This window comes from Solea solea, chromosome 18, assembly GCF_958295425.1.
Source record: "Solea solea chromosome 18, fSolSol10.1, whole genome shotgun sequence".
NCBI classification, from domain to species: domain Eukaryota; kingdom Metazoa; phylum Chordata; class Actinopteri; order Pleuronectiformes; family Soleidae; genus Solea; species Solea solea.
In genome coordinates, this window is record NC_081151.1 from 6425618 (window position 1) to 6440159 (window position 14542).

The 14542-nt window shown below is 45.4% G+C and overlaps 1 protein-coding gene across 2 annotated transcripts in view; it reads left to right on the plus strand.

The window, feature by feature from the left end:
- LOC131445074 (SLIT and NTRK-like protein 3) overlaps positions 1-14178 on the plus strand; it is a 16439-nt gene extending 2261 nt beyond the window's left edge. For both annotated transcript variants that reach the window (XM_058615881.1, XM_058615882.1), the window contains exons 2-7: positions 1253-1534; positions 1712-1963; positions 2217-2332; positions 2554-3483; positions 4589-4808; positions 12495-14178. In XM_058615881.1, coding sequence (XP_058471864.1) covers positions 1319-1534; positions 1712-1963; positions 2217-2332; positions 2554-3483; positions 4589-4808; positions 12495-13643 — 2883 coding nt within the window. In that variant the 5' untranslated portion in view covers positions 1253-1318 and the 3' untranslated portion in view covers positions 13644-14178. The remainder of the gene's footprint in view (positions 1-1252; positions 1535-1711; positions 1964-2216; positions 2333-2553; positions 3484-4588; positions 4809-12494) is intronic.
- Positions 14179-14542: the final 364 nt, after the last annotated feature.

Consider the following 14542-nt stretch of genomic DNA (forward strand, 5'->3'; position numbering starts at 1 on the left):
CGGTTCCTTCACCTTGTTCCCATTTTTCCTCCTCCTCCCCTCGTTTCCACATCTGCCTTCATCTTTCCCCCCCTCCCCGTCATAATCATCTCTGTGATTGCTCTTCCTCTCGCAGGCTCCCAGTGATGTTTTCACTGATGCCTCCTTGTCTAACTCACTGATGCTCCATTATTGCTGTATGATTACAGCTTCCATACCATCGTGATCATTATTGCATTTCGTGTGGCAGTGTTCAACACTGTACGAGCGGGTTCGAGATGCTTTATCCAATTTAGATCTCATTAAGTCTTGAGAGGAAGGATCCCCGTGCACGTCTCTCATCTCAGCTGTTTTCCATTCCTTTCCTTTTTTTTTGTTGTTTCCTGGACGACTGCAACTGTTGTTATTGCAGTATCACTCTCATCAGCGTCCTTCCACCATCGGCTCATGTTCCCTGCCTCATTACCGCGCTGCCTTTCCTCCAAAAAAAGAATTTGAAGACTTTTGATTTGCAGCGACTCGTTCCACTCCACTGTCATTATCACAATAATGATTATGACAAGACACGATGGCTGCTGATAACATATTCCGCTGATTTATAATATTGGGTATTTTGTGCCGCATCCGCCTGTTGTCTGATTGCCATTCATCTTATTAAATGGAGCAGTTCATTAGACAGCGGCATTGTGCGTCTGATTTGAATTCACCCCCTTTTCATAATGCATACACTAAAACAACACGTGCGTGACATTTCGGTTTCACCAGGCATTCGAGTAAAAACAGATGAATACATTCATCATCATCAACATCATCTCAAGCTGCACCCCCACCCTCACTCGTCCTAAAAAGCCACTCTCAAAACGATAAAGCGTGATTCACAGGTGAACTAGCCCACGTGTTGCCTTTGTTTTGCACTTTCAACGTCAGCGTTTGAATATCTTATGCGAGAGCCACATTTCATCGGCTGACCGGATTTTCCAGCCTGTGTTTAAATCGCCGTGTCTTGTTTTTTGAAAGCACCGTTTCGTCGTGGTTTAAATTCCTCTTACTTATGTTCACCGTGGTTCAGATCGCATTTGTTGCGTACAGTGGCCCACGGTTGAACTATACATCATTATTCCTGTGCAGTGTAATTCTTTCCCTATGGCACTCCAGTCTGTGCGATTTAACTCCTATTTTGTGACTGCTTCAGTATGCTTGTGATGTATCATCAACCTGATTCATCCTGAAATGGCTTTTAACTGTGTGTGTGTGTGTGTGTGTTGCCGTGCAGTGCTGTGAAGGGCCAATGACGGGCTGTAGCCCCAGGCTGCTGCGCTGAGAAGCAGAAGTAAGGAGGATGCAGTGGGTCACTCTGGCAGTGGCCCTGGGGTGTGTGTGTGTGTCGCGGGCATCGCACACCCCCACCCCCACCCCCACCTCCACGCACACCCCTCTGGTGGACAACTCCGAGGAGGAAGTGGACGAGCCTTGCTTCGAGCCCTGCACGTGTGAGGTCAAAGAGGGCGTGCTGCACGTGCACTGCGATGGGCGGGGCTTCACCAATGTCAGCCAGGTATCGTCACATTCATCCATATATGCACGCAAGAACTGCGCCGCCTTTAATTGCACTTGTCTTTGGCCGCATCTCCAAGTCTAATATGCCGCCTTTAATGTGGCTTATGGGTGCTTTTATCTGTTCCATCCATGAATTTAATGAGATAACTAGTCAGACCTCTAATTAATCACTTAGGTGTCACAATCATGGGTCCGCCCTTTCAAACTCAACCTCCAGAGGAACTCTCTAAGGCGTCTCTATAGCAACGGGTTTCAGCACCTTGGCAACGCAGTGTCGATAAACCTTGGCAACAATGCACTCCAGGACATCCGAGTGGGAGCTTTTCATGGGCTGGCCAAACTGAGACGCCTGTACCTCCACGAGAACAAGCTGGAGGTCTTCAGAAATGACACCTTCGCTGGCTTAGAGGCTCTGGAATACCTCCAGGTGGGTTGGAGACAGTAATCCCCATTGATTTTCTATGACTGACACGATTATTGACAAGGTTGTGTGAGATTGTAATAGGCAGCGGTGACAGAAATAGTTAGAGCAGTTAGCAGGTGGTCTGAGGAGTAAAAAAGATTTTCTCGAGATCTGTGCGACTGTTGTAAATGAAGAGAGTGCCTCGGCTTTGTGTTTACTCTGTTTCTGAAATAAAGCAATTACATGTTCATCACTTTTTTCTCTCTTGTGCCTTCAGGCTGACTACAATGTGATCAAACGAATTGACAGCGGCGCTCTGAGGTTCCTCTACAAGCTCCGGGTTCTCATCCTCAATGACAACCTGATCCCCGTCTTACCTGCTCATCTGTTCAGGTTAGATTCCAATTACTTAACTGCAAAGCTTTTCATTTATGCCACAACCGATTTGCACAACTTATACAGACACAAGTAGACGGCGTGTAGTGTTGCTGAATTAATCATCAGATTAAAAAAAGCAGATTTCTCAAAAATGGAATGTGTGAACCAATGTGTTCTCTTACTATCAATGTCTTTTCATCCAACCCACATTACTATGTCCCTCTCTCCTGCACCAGATCTGTGTCTCTGACTCATCTGGACCTGCGGGGAAACCGTCTGAAGAGCCTAGCATATGCTGGGACCCTGGAGTACATCGGTCGCTCCCTGATGGAGCTACAGCTCGAGGAGAATCCTTGGAACTGTGGCTGCGAGGCAGTGCAGCTCCAGCAGTGGCTGGGTCAGATCCCCTACACGGCCGTCGTTGGGGATGTTACATGTGAATATCCCTTCCATCTTCACGGCAAGGACCTGCGGGAGATCCCGCGAAAGGAGCTGTGTGCAGTTCTGCCGGATAAAGAGCTTCAAGGAGAGGGGGGCGGCACGTCGACAGGATCACAGCCCCAACATTTGCCTCCTATCTCTAAACCCAACTCCCACCCAGGGCGAGTCAGACCGACTAAACCCTCCTCTATGGTCCATGGCTCTCGCCAGAACACTCACACTTCTTCCACATCGTCGTCTTCTTCCTCGGCAGAGCGTAAAGACAGGGACAGGCACCTGAGACCGACTAAAAGGCCAAGACCCTCGAGAATATCACCTACACCTCGCAGCCTGATTCCTAACCAGAATCCCCCGGTGGCCGGCTACCAAACACGACCCCCCATCCCCATCATCTGTCCCCTGGGCTGCACTTGCAACCTGCACATCACAGACCTCGGCCTGACTGTCAACTGCAAGGAGAACGGCTTCGTCAACGTGTCCCAGCTCACGCCTCGGCCCCTCAATGGCCGCAAGCTTTACCTGAGTGGGAATTTAATTCAGAGGATCTACCGTACAGACTTCTGGAATTTCTCCAGTCTCGACCTGCTTCACCTGGGGAACAACCGCATCTCCTACCTTCAGGAGGGGGCGTTCTCCAGCCTGACAAGCCTAAGGAGCCTCTACCTGAATGGGAACAACCTGGAGAGGCTCAGCCCGCACGTGTTCCTGGGGCTGCAAAATCTAAGGTAGGATGTTTTTTTAGTTTTATCTGCTTTTGGACCACTTGAAGCATCTCAAGCACTTCAGACTAATTAGGTTCTCTGTAGCCGCATGTCATCTTAGGTATTTACACATTTGTGTGTAAGTACACGGAAATTAATTTTGCTGTCATACTGGCATAGCGTGACGCAGAACGTCTTGATTACCATTATGAGTTTGATTGGAATGAAAGTTGCCCATTCTCTTCCAGGAGTGTCATTTGTTAGTCACACTACTTTAATCAGTTGAAGTGAAGTGCGAGCCTGGTATGAGTGACAACACGGAAATTGAAGCATTTTTTTTTTCTCATTTGCATACAGAGGTGTTGATATGGCAGCACGACGTCTGGAGTTTGCGTCCGTGAAAAAGGCTCATCATTAAAAACAAACCTGCCATATTTATGCACATGTATCGCTGCCAGATTAAAATAATTCCTCTGTAAGTAATGCGCAGCGAACGTCACGTAACCTTTCGTGCTGTGCTGCTGTTCGAGCCGCTATAGCTTCATATTCAGAGCGTTTCGTTTACAGTTCAGAAGATCCAAAGACCTGTTAATTTGACTATTAATCAATAATAAAGATACTCTCAGGACATCCAGAAAGTTTTCCTCTTAACCTCTCGTTAGCCTTTGTTAGTGACTCAGGGGCATGTGAACCTCGGCTGATTTCTGCCATTGAAAAACACTTTAAAAATTCAAAGTATCTTAAATTTAACATGACGATCAGGCATGCCAAGGAAAGTGTAAGCAGTCATCAGTGTAAAATTACACAATATAATTCGCTTCTGATCATCTAATCAGCTGTGAGCAGGGAAGGTGCAGATTAAATCAAATTTCTGTTATGAGTTGATGTAATTACTATTCTGTGGTGCAGGAGAGGTAAATTACCCACAGAGCAAAATTAAAAAAATAAAGCGATTTAAAAATTCATACTGCGCCCTAATCATGAATCAAAAGTAATGTTTTTGTACCCAGCCAAGCTAAGATAAAGACAGATAAACAGATGACCTCATTGGCTTGTCGCAATGCCATTATTCCCATTATCTGTCCTCAGCTTTAATATCTTGTAACACTGCCTCGTACTTCATTTGCAGGTTCCTTTATTTTGAGTATAATGAGATCCACGAGATAGATCCTGGGACGTTGGACGCCATGCCGTCCCTGCAGCTGTTGTTCCTCAATGCCAACCTCCTGCGGAGCCTCCCTCTCGGTGTGTTTTCTGGAGTTAATCTGGCTCGACTCAATCTGAGGAACAACCACCTTTTGCAGCTTCCAATGGAGGGCGTGCTGGAGCACTTAACCAGACTCGTGCAGGTTGGTACAAACTTGAAACTGCACTCAGTGATTGATTGTTAGCAGAGCTAACGGTGATGTATCAGTGTACGAAAAAAAAAATGGACATAGTCTCCCTGAAGCCAACCCGGAAGTAACAACATATTAATTAACCACTAGGGGGCAGAGCCACTGGTTGCAAAAATATTTCAGTTTATATTTACAACTTCTCAGGTCTTCAATTGCACATGATTTGGATTCTGTGAATTACATTTCCATTTAGAGGAACACAGAGGATAAAGCAGGATACATATGATTGGACACCAGTGTGATTTACAGCTGGTATCATCCTATAGGCACCTGGTTGCACGTGACGTCCGTGTACTCAAAATGGCGCCGGCATAGCGAAACCTCAAGGCAAAAACACACCAGCAACAGGGAGAAGGGCCTCGTCTGAGAGCTGTGTGTAGTGTTTGAGCTTAAACTTCATTTCACTGGCTAGCACTTGTGATGGAATATTTGCATAATGTGATTTGGCCAGTGCTGTTGCTGCCACTTAAAAAAAAAAAAAGTAGAACATTTCTCCACTCCTGCAGCGTGCGTGCTGTGCGAGCAAAAGCGAAGCAACAGACACGCCCAAAAACACGACACCGCCGTAGCGCGTTTGAATGACAAGCGTTTGTGTTCACAGCTCCACTGTTGATGTGTGAGTGCAGTAGAACTCGTGAATAAATGTGTTTGCATAATTCGGCAACAAAACATTTGTGTTGTTAAGTTGTTGCACTCCCTGATTTGTTCTTTGCGCTCCCTTACTTGTTCTTTGCGCTCCCTCACTTGTTCTTTGCGCTCCCTCACTTGTTCTTTGCGCTCCCTCACTTGTTCTTTGGGCTCCCTCACTTGTTCTTTTCGCTCCCTGATTTGTTCTTTGCGCTCCCTCACTTGTTCTTTGCACTCCCTCACTTGTTCTTTGCGCTCCCTGATTTGTTCTTTGCGCTCCCTCACTTGTTCTTTGCGCTCCCTCACTTGTTCTTTGCGCTCCTTACTTGTTTTCTTTCAAAATACAATATTTTTGAATGATTAACTCGACATTTTATTTCCTTCGTGCAAATCAAATTCCATGGGGTAAGGAATGTTACCAAATTATTTCGTTAAAAAAACAAAACAATTATACAAAGACATTTTTTAAATGTCATCGCTAAGAGAGATTGTGTCATCACAGCTTGAAAATAAACAACACAAGCTTCGGTGTCAGATAAAGACAAACTGCATTTAAAACTTCTGGCAGGCCCCCGATCTCCTGGTCTGTGGCACAGCAGCTGTTTCCTCTGTCATCTGAGTCGCCTGTTGTTTCGAGAGCTCTGCTGGGGCATGTGGGACCGTGGATGTGCCTCAGGTATTCTAATTGGAAAATTGCAATTGTCTTAATTTGCATAATTGGTCTTAATAAATCACCAGCTAAACTGGGGAAAGCTGAAACCCCCCCCCCACACACACATTTGCAGGCATGCGTGTGCTGCACAGTATGTATGAAATTCACTGATTGTTTGCCTCGCACATTTACCAGCAGCATTATGTGGTGGCTTGCTGTACACAATGTGCCGATAAGAGCCGAACCCTAGGTATTACATTTTTTTATCATCCAAATTTAGTGTAAGGGTCTTTTCTTAGACAGCCAGAGTAGAACGAGGCAAGGTGGGTGTGTGTGGATTAGCCTGGATGTCGTTGTGGATTTCCGTTTTACTTTTCTCCAGAAATCCTGATCCGACGATAGTGTGGGTGAGGCTGGCATTTCAGGGGCTGTTTGTAAATATGTGCTGGAGGGAAGGATGACTGGTTTATGGAGATGGAGGCACCATGTAGACGTGTATTACAGTTTTGCGCTGCCCTGTGATGTCCAAGAGCATTAAAGCGTTTACCAAATGCAAGTACACCGTGGGCCGTATTCATAAAGCCCAGCAGTATCACCATTGTAGTGCTCAAAAACCTGCGGCATGGTAATTGAATACATTCATTTATCAGGTTGTTGCAACTGTGACAAAGCCACATTAGTGCTACCCATGGACTGCAGGAAATAATGTGACATTGATATCACCTGTTGACTTTCTGCTGGCCTGTTTGAAGCTCGGTAAGTGGGATTTCTGGGCACCGGCATATGTTTTTGCAGCCAGTGTTTGCACAGTAAAATCAGAAAAGTACCACAAATGGAGGCAGTCAGAAGCTCACAGCTGCTGCAATGATCAGTTTGGATAATCACAATGCAACAGCATGTATAGCTTAGAGTCATTGTCAGTCAAGTGCAGGATTATACATCTACACCCACAACTGCTGATGACTAATTAAAGAAAAAAAAATAAAAATGCTCGGCTATAATTTCTTGACTAGAGAATTCATAGCAACCTCGTGTTAAGTTGAGTGAATCAGCATCGAGTAGATGCCAGAAATAATACAGTGCACACAGTTCAGGGATACGCGTCTTTCTTAGTAACTGCAGGGGAAAAAATGCACTTCCTCATTATTATCATTAAATACATTTGCCCAGAGGAACATTTCACCTTGAGTGATGAGATAGAAAAACAATTTACTCTTGGGAAAGGTGGACTGAAAAATACGAGTTCCCACCACAGTAACTGTAATGCCCAATAACATTGGTTTTTACTTGACTACTGGATTTCTTCCAAGTACAAGTTTATATTCCCCTTTTTTTTCAGTACAAGACACAAAACTCCAATTTACTGCGACACTGTATAGCAACATATAGGTGAAATTCAAGAAGGCACGCCTTTAAATGCTGATATACACGTGGAGTTGTGAGTCTTTTGGCGCTTTTCCATTTTACAGTACAGCACTACACTCTGGCGAGGTTGCAACGAGCTGAGCCGATACTAAAATGTGATGTCAACAGACTGCTGGCCACTGATTGGTCAGAGAGTGTTGTCACTGCAAGAGTCATGAGCGCGACGTGAGACACAGGAATCAAAGCGAACAATGCCAGACTGTAGATCAGTTAAAAAGACTTAAAAATCCTGAAAACATCTCCAACATTTAGCAAGGAAATTTCTAAAATCTCACTATTTGTACTGGATTAATCTTTTTAATTTACTTTTTTCTAATGATTCTAACGATTCAGTTACACTGAAAACAACTGCTTTGCTCGTCACTAGTTTGTGTTTGAGTCGTGTATAAAACAACGTCGAGGCAGTTTGAGGAGATACTATAGTCATGGAAAACGATGTGACCGAGTAAGTAGAGCCGAGCAAGGATTTTTTTTCTTCCTCCAACTTAATGATTTATGGTCGCAGTCCATCTTGTAACTGACAGTGACAAAAATGAAAGGGAAATATGACGTTAGTAAGAGTTATAGAAACAAGCATGTGACTGAGATAATAGTTAGCTATTAGCTTGGGTACTGAGATACTGAAATATGCAACAAACTAGGTCTATAAAAAAATTCAAACAAACTTCTCAGCTAAAATGAATTGTCAGTGACAAAAATGAAAGGGAAACATATTAATATGACGTTAGTAAGAGTTACAGAAACAAGCATAGCGTGTAACTGCGATAATAGTTAGCTATTAGCTTGGGTACTGAGATACTGAAATATACAACAAACTAGGTCTATAAAAAAATTCAAACAAACGTCTCAGCTAAAATGAATTGTCAGTGACAAACAAGAGTTAGAATAAACCAGTCGTTGACGTACTCCTGTTTAAACCTTCAGTTTGAAGGGCGGTTTTAAAATTCAATGCTACAGTTCGGGTCAGAAATGTTTAGTGATGCGAAAGGGCTAACAGCGAGCCGGTTGATTAATGTTAGCTGGACATTAACATGGGCCACATGAATTAAATTAGCATTGATTTTGTTCTAAAACTCATCTGAGAGCCAGGTAGAGTTGATTAACCACTAACGTTGTACCAGATCAATGGGACTCTTACTTATTTGCTCCGGGCATCATTTATTCAGTTGGCTGTTTTGTAACCTGCATGTAGAGAACTTATCGTGTTATGTTTATGCACTGAAAAATCTCGGAGTCTTTTTGCGATAGAGTGAAATGGACTGTTATTGTATTACCCGTGTTTGTCAATATTAGGTGCCATTAAAGGCAGAGTTTAACTCCTCCCGCTTCACACTAAGGTTGTTTTGTTTTGTTACATGAAATAAAAGGCAAATCGCTCCTGAAATGGAGGAGTAATCGTGTTTTAATAACCACTTCCATTCCTCTAACTGTAGGGCTGAATAATATGGCATGAAATAATAAGTATTAGATATTATTATTTCAGTAACCTATATAATGATGTTTACTGAAGTTTAACTTAGATTGTTTATTTTTTTTTTTGGTTCATGAAAGAGTCACGGTGAAGTGATGTTTTTTTTAAGCGTGTGATTATTCCTATTTTTATACATCAGTAGGCAGTGAAAAACAATTCTATTTACAAACATCTGATAAAAGATGACACCAAGCCGTTTACGAGTGCATTTTGTCGTTTCATGTCACAAACGCCGCGTATATATATATATATATATTGAACAGAGAATCCACATAAATAACTAATAATGGCAGCATTTAAACTCCGTGTTTGTTTTTGTCCCTCAGATTAAAAGTCCACGTTTTTCCCTGTTTTTTAATCAATTCACCGTGTTGCACTGATGTTCAGCAATCACACCGAGGCAGAGATGCCAATTTCTCCACTAACTATTGCCTCAGTGGACCAGAAACTCTTGCTCTTTGCCATTACGACTACACTCTCCCTCTCCACCTACGTGAAACACAAACCGCTGGATTGAACAAGTTCGTGCCCCTCCTCAAGGGGCTGTTGAAGTCACTCTAGGAAAAATGGGAAAATCACTATCTGAGGTAGAAGTTGACGAGGCATGCAAAAGGAGGGCAGGTACACTATCAAAGTAAATTATGACTCTTCAGGAAAAAAAAAAAAACTTGTGGGATGCACTCAACATCACTAACGATGAGATATAGTGGCGCACGAGTATCTACGAGTGGATTTGTTGCCGAGCGTTTCTCCCGTCTTCGTATTAATTCACGGCGCAACAACGCCGCGACGACGCTTTCCTGGATTACACGTTTTCGAGTAACCCGTCATTTTGCACACGCGGCAGATTCTTCTTCAAACGCGCACTCTTTTCATTCTCACCATGTGTATTATTCAAAAGACAATGAAGTGCACGCATCAATATGGAGCAGCAGGCTTGGCAAGCCGACACTCTGGGGCGTCTCATCACCAGAGACTACAGCAAAATCCCTGCACCAGAACTTTCTAAAACCCTGCTCATATTATTGACTCTGAGCTAACTGGAGCAATTCTAATGACTGACAGGATATTGCTTTTTGGGCAAAGCAATCAATTTTAAGATACATGGCTCACTGAGAGCATCTTGAATTTTTCCCCTGATGTGATTTTCTTTATGGCTCCCAAGTAAATTTTCAACAATTATTGCTTGAGCTTTGATCGCTGTCATAATAATAAAAACCCACAGGAGCCACACTCAGTGGCCACTTTATTAGGTACAAAGGACACCTAATAATGTGGCAGGAGTGGCACCCAGTGTAGTTTTCCGCTGCTTCAAGGTTCAATGTGTTGTAATCAGTGGTTACCGGGGGTTACAGTTGCCTCTCTATAATATCAAACCAGTCTGGTTATTCTCCTCTGATCTGTGGCATTAGCTGTTGCTGCAGAGAATTAACACCGGCTTCTTTTCTGGACCGTTCTCTGCAAACCTAAGAGATGCTTGTGCATGAGAATGCCAGTCGATCAGCAGTTTCTGACTCATTCAAAGCCACTTTAAATCATCTCTGGTCCCCATTCAGATCCTCCATTTGAGCTTAAGCAGATTGTCTCGACTGTGCCTATACGCCTGAATGTACTGGGTTGCTGCTGATTGGCAGATTGATGATTGGCCTATTAGATATTTGCATTTATATGCAGTGGAACAGGTGAAAGCCCCGGCACTTCTAAATCAAAACAGAACTCATTACTTTGGCCCAACAAAGTACATTTTCTGGGGGGAAAAGAGGGGTTTCTGTGTTTTTAATGGATTTTTCCCTTTCTGATTATGCAGAATCAAAAAAAGTGTTGCACTTAAATGGATCCATACCATATGAAAAGTGGCAGAATACGTAATGAGTCCTCATTATAAATACAATATTACGTTTCGTGCACTTGTGTCTCTGTTGCAAACAGCACCGTGTGGGACTGGCCCCGTAATTTCCCCATCGCAACGCGACGCTGATTGACAAGTCGACAGCAAATAACACACTAGGTGACCAGGCGTATAAATCGTAAACTGTGTTGGACATGTCGGACAGACGCTCGCAAAAGAGAAGGCGATGGATCCCTGTGAGATCTGCGTGAAAAGGAAAACAATTCCTGGGAATAAAATGCCTGAAGAATTTCAATCTGTGGCTGCAGAGGTTATGAAGCCGCAAAACAAGCTGACATTTTGGCCATACGGTGTTTATTTAAAATGTCAGCTTGTTTATTAATGTTCAGTCGTGCCACATTACAGACCAAAATGGGTCACAATAATGGAGGGACTTGTAAGTTGCAGTTTTCCCGGTGACCTTTAATACAGTGGAGGTGTTGGAACGCCATTAAAACTGCGGCGGAGTGTCGTTTCCGCTCACCTTACGTTCACAATTATGTCTTTATTGAACACGGAAACTCACAGCGGGCTAACGCCAATAAAGTTACGACGCGTCTGCGCCGAAAGTTCCCGCAACTAGCGATGCTGAATCATCTTGAAACACATCCATCCATTTCTGTGAGCCAGGGAGTCGGTCTAACCATATTAGCGTGGCAGCGCTTGTGCAGGCTTGTTGGGAGTGTGACAAAGAGAATATCAGCTTTCATTGCCAATGTCGTTGCTAAAGATACGGAGCAGATCAGATTTGCTGACAATACGATGTGATTTAAGTGATTCCTTTTGTGCATAATCAGCTTTTGTTCTTTCCCAACGTACGGCAAAGTGAATATTTGAGTTTGTTTCAGGACGCACAATCAATAGCGCCGAATGAATGAGGGGGGAAAAAAAGGGATTTATGCACGCACCTATTGGATTACAGCGAGGACGGGAGCGTTGCATCACATCGCATCTATTGTTGAAACAAAGAGCGCTCGCACCAAACCTGCCGACGAGCTCTGTGAACAGCCTCTTCTAGAAACTCTGAGTGGTCTTTATTTTAATCCGAAACAAACCCATAACCAGCTGTAGCACACGCGTCAACAGCTTTTGAAGAGCGCACTTGTGGGAGGAACGAGCTGAATTGGTCACATCGTCGTACGATGGGAAATATATCATGACTGCGTGTGCAGCCGTTCAGGTGTTCTGATAACCCTGTAATGACATCATTACATTCATCAGCAACTCTAACATCGTAAAACTAAATAATAATAATTTAGAGAGACACCAGCGATCGTCAAGAGCCGTGTTCTTTTATGCAAATGTGGAAAAACTCATTTTCTGTGTAATCTTGCAGGTGAGAGGCAGAGGAAGCATTTGTCTTATTGTCACCTTATTAGAGTCTCGGTCTCTGGATTATTCTTCAATAACCAGACATTAAAAGTTACTCGTATACATCACAGGGCAGTTGGTCACGTGATCTGCTCTTGTTTACATTCCCTCACCGTGATTCATGAATGTGCATTGCATGGCAGAGAGGTAATTAGCGTGCTATTACACAATGACAAGGCGCTGTGGTGTTATGTATTTCTCCAGGTGGATCTGCAGCAGAACCCGTGGGAGTGCAACTGTGAAGCGGCTCCGCTCAAGCGCTGGCTGGAGGGGCTCAGCGCCGTGGTGGTGGTGGGAGAGGTGGTCTGCCATTCCCCGGAGAAGACCAAAGGCGTCGATCTGCGCTCCCTCTCCATGGAGCTGCTCTGCCCCGAGCTGGAGACGCAGGAGGACCAGGAGCGCGAGGAGCACACGGCCACCTCCACAGCTGCAGACACAGGTGTATCGGTTGACTACCCGAGCTCAGGGCTGGGCCCCCTGATCCCTCCGGGGAAGGATTCAATCCCTCTGTCGGTGTTAGTGCTCAGCCTGCTGGTGTTATTTGTCTCTGCGTTCTTCGCAGCAGCGGCACTAATCGCCTATGCCCTGAGGAGGCGGGACAAGCTGCCATTCCGTCGCCAGGGGGAGGTCGACTTGGCCGGCATCCAGATGGAGTGTGGCATATTCACCGAGCAGACGCACCATCACCACCACCACCACCACCACCACCACAGTCTTCCAGGGACTCCGCCTCTGCCTGCGCCGGAACACAATCACGTCTATGACACAATCATGCCCCCGGTGGCGGCGTCCAAGGGTTCCGACCACGGCGCAGCCTCGCACGTGTGTGGCGGCGGCGCCACCTACAAGGAGGAGAAGGACGCGGCGGTGAAGCAGCGGCCGCGGCAGCAACAGGTGTTCGCCGCCTCCAAAGAGAGCGAGGGAGGGTACCACTCTGCAGCAGAGAAGGAGAGGGACTGGACTCTGGAGGTGTCCTCGTCACCCATCAGCACTGTTACAGGAGCAATGGGACCACTTGCCGACCTCCACGGCAACGGCATCCTCTGCCCCACCGTTATAGACAGCCAGGGCCCCACCCCTAAAGTTGAACTGGTGGACTGCCTCTTCAGACTCCCCACCCCAGAGTTCAGAGACCTGCCAGATAGGTACGCGAGGCCCCCGCCCCGCTACCCGCACCCCCAAGACTCTAAACAGGACACCAGACCCGACCCAGTGCTCGTGGTCACCACCATCGGCTCCACAACGGGCGGGAGCAACGGCAGCCAGAGCGAGCAGGCTGCAGGGGAGCAGCAGGCCAGGCTGAGGACCACACCAGACTACATGGAGGTGCTGGACCGTTCGTACCAGTTCTAACACTTCTACTCCTCCCCCTCCCTTCCACTCCTCCACTGTTACCCCACTTCTCATGTCTCCTCATCATCTCCCTCTTGGGCGATGAATCATCCACTAACAATGACTCCTGTACAAAGGCTGGCATGACTTTCAGAGGACCCTGTGGGGAAGCAGGACTACACCACCACAGACTATGTTTATACCTGGATAACGAGCTGAGGTCAGTTTTTCTATTTTCCCCACTACTGGCGTATAGATTTGGAAAGGATTTGCTGAACCCAGATCTCAGCCTGGAGGCAAAACCTCAGCTGCAGCTACTACATTATTTTATTTCTCCTCCATCCATCCATCCATCCCTCCACCTCACAACTGTAAAGAACCAAGGCTCTGTGCGTCTACTCAGCGCCACAGTGAGCATGAGATGGTGTGCGGTGGTGGTGGTGGTGGTGGGTGTTAATGTTCATGTTTTTTTCACCTTCGAAAGACCTATGTGGAGATGAAACACACACCAGGTCTTTGCAACATCCAACACAGAGTCACGGACGACGACGATGATCAGACGACGCGGAGCGAGCCACACAGACGCATAGGAGGAAGGGGGACGCGACGGAGGCGAAGCGAAAAGGGGAGGGGGAAATTATTGAAAAACAGCCAAGTGCCTTAGCAATGAACAGCCAGCAGTGTGGTCAATGCTTATTTTTCTATGAATACAGATCTATTTATCTAAACAAAGAGGTTTGACTACCAACAGATGGTACGCTGATGGACGACTGAGAATAAAAACCAATCAAAGCCGCCGAATAATTGCATTCCCTGGATGAGCCAAAAATAATAATGTACCCAGTCAATATTGGAGTTGTTTGTATGCAGTTCAGTTCATTTTCATCTCATTCAGTTAACTTCATTTGCTTATCCCGTTG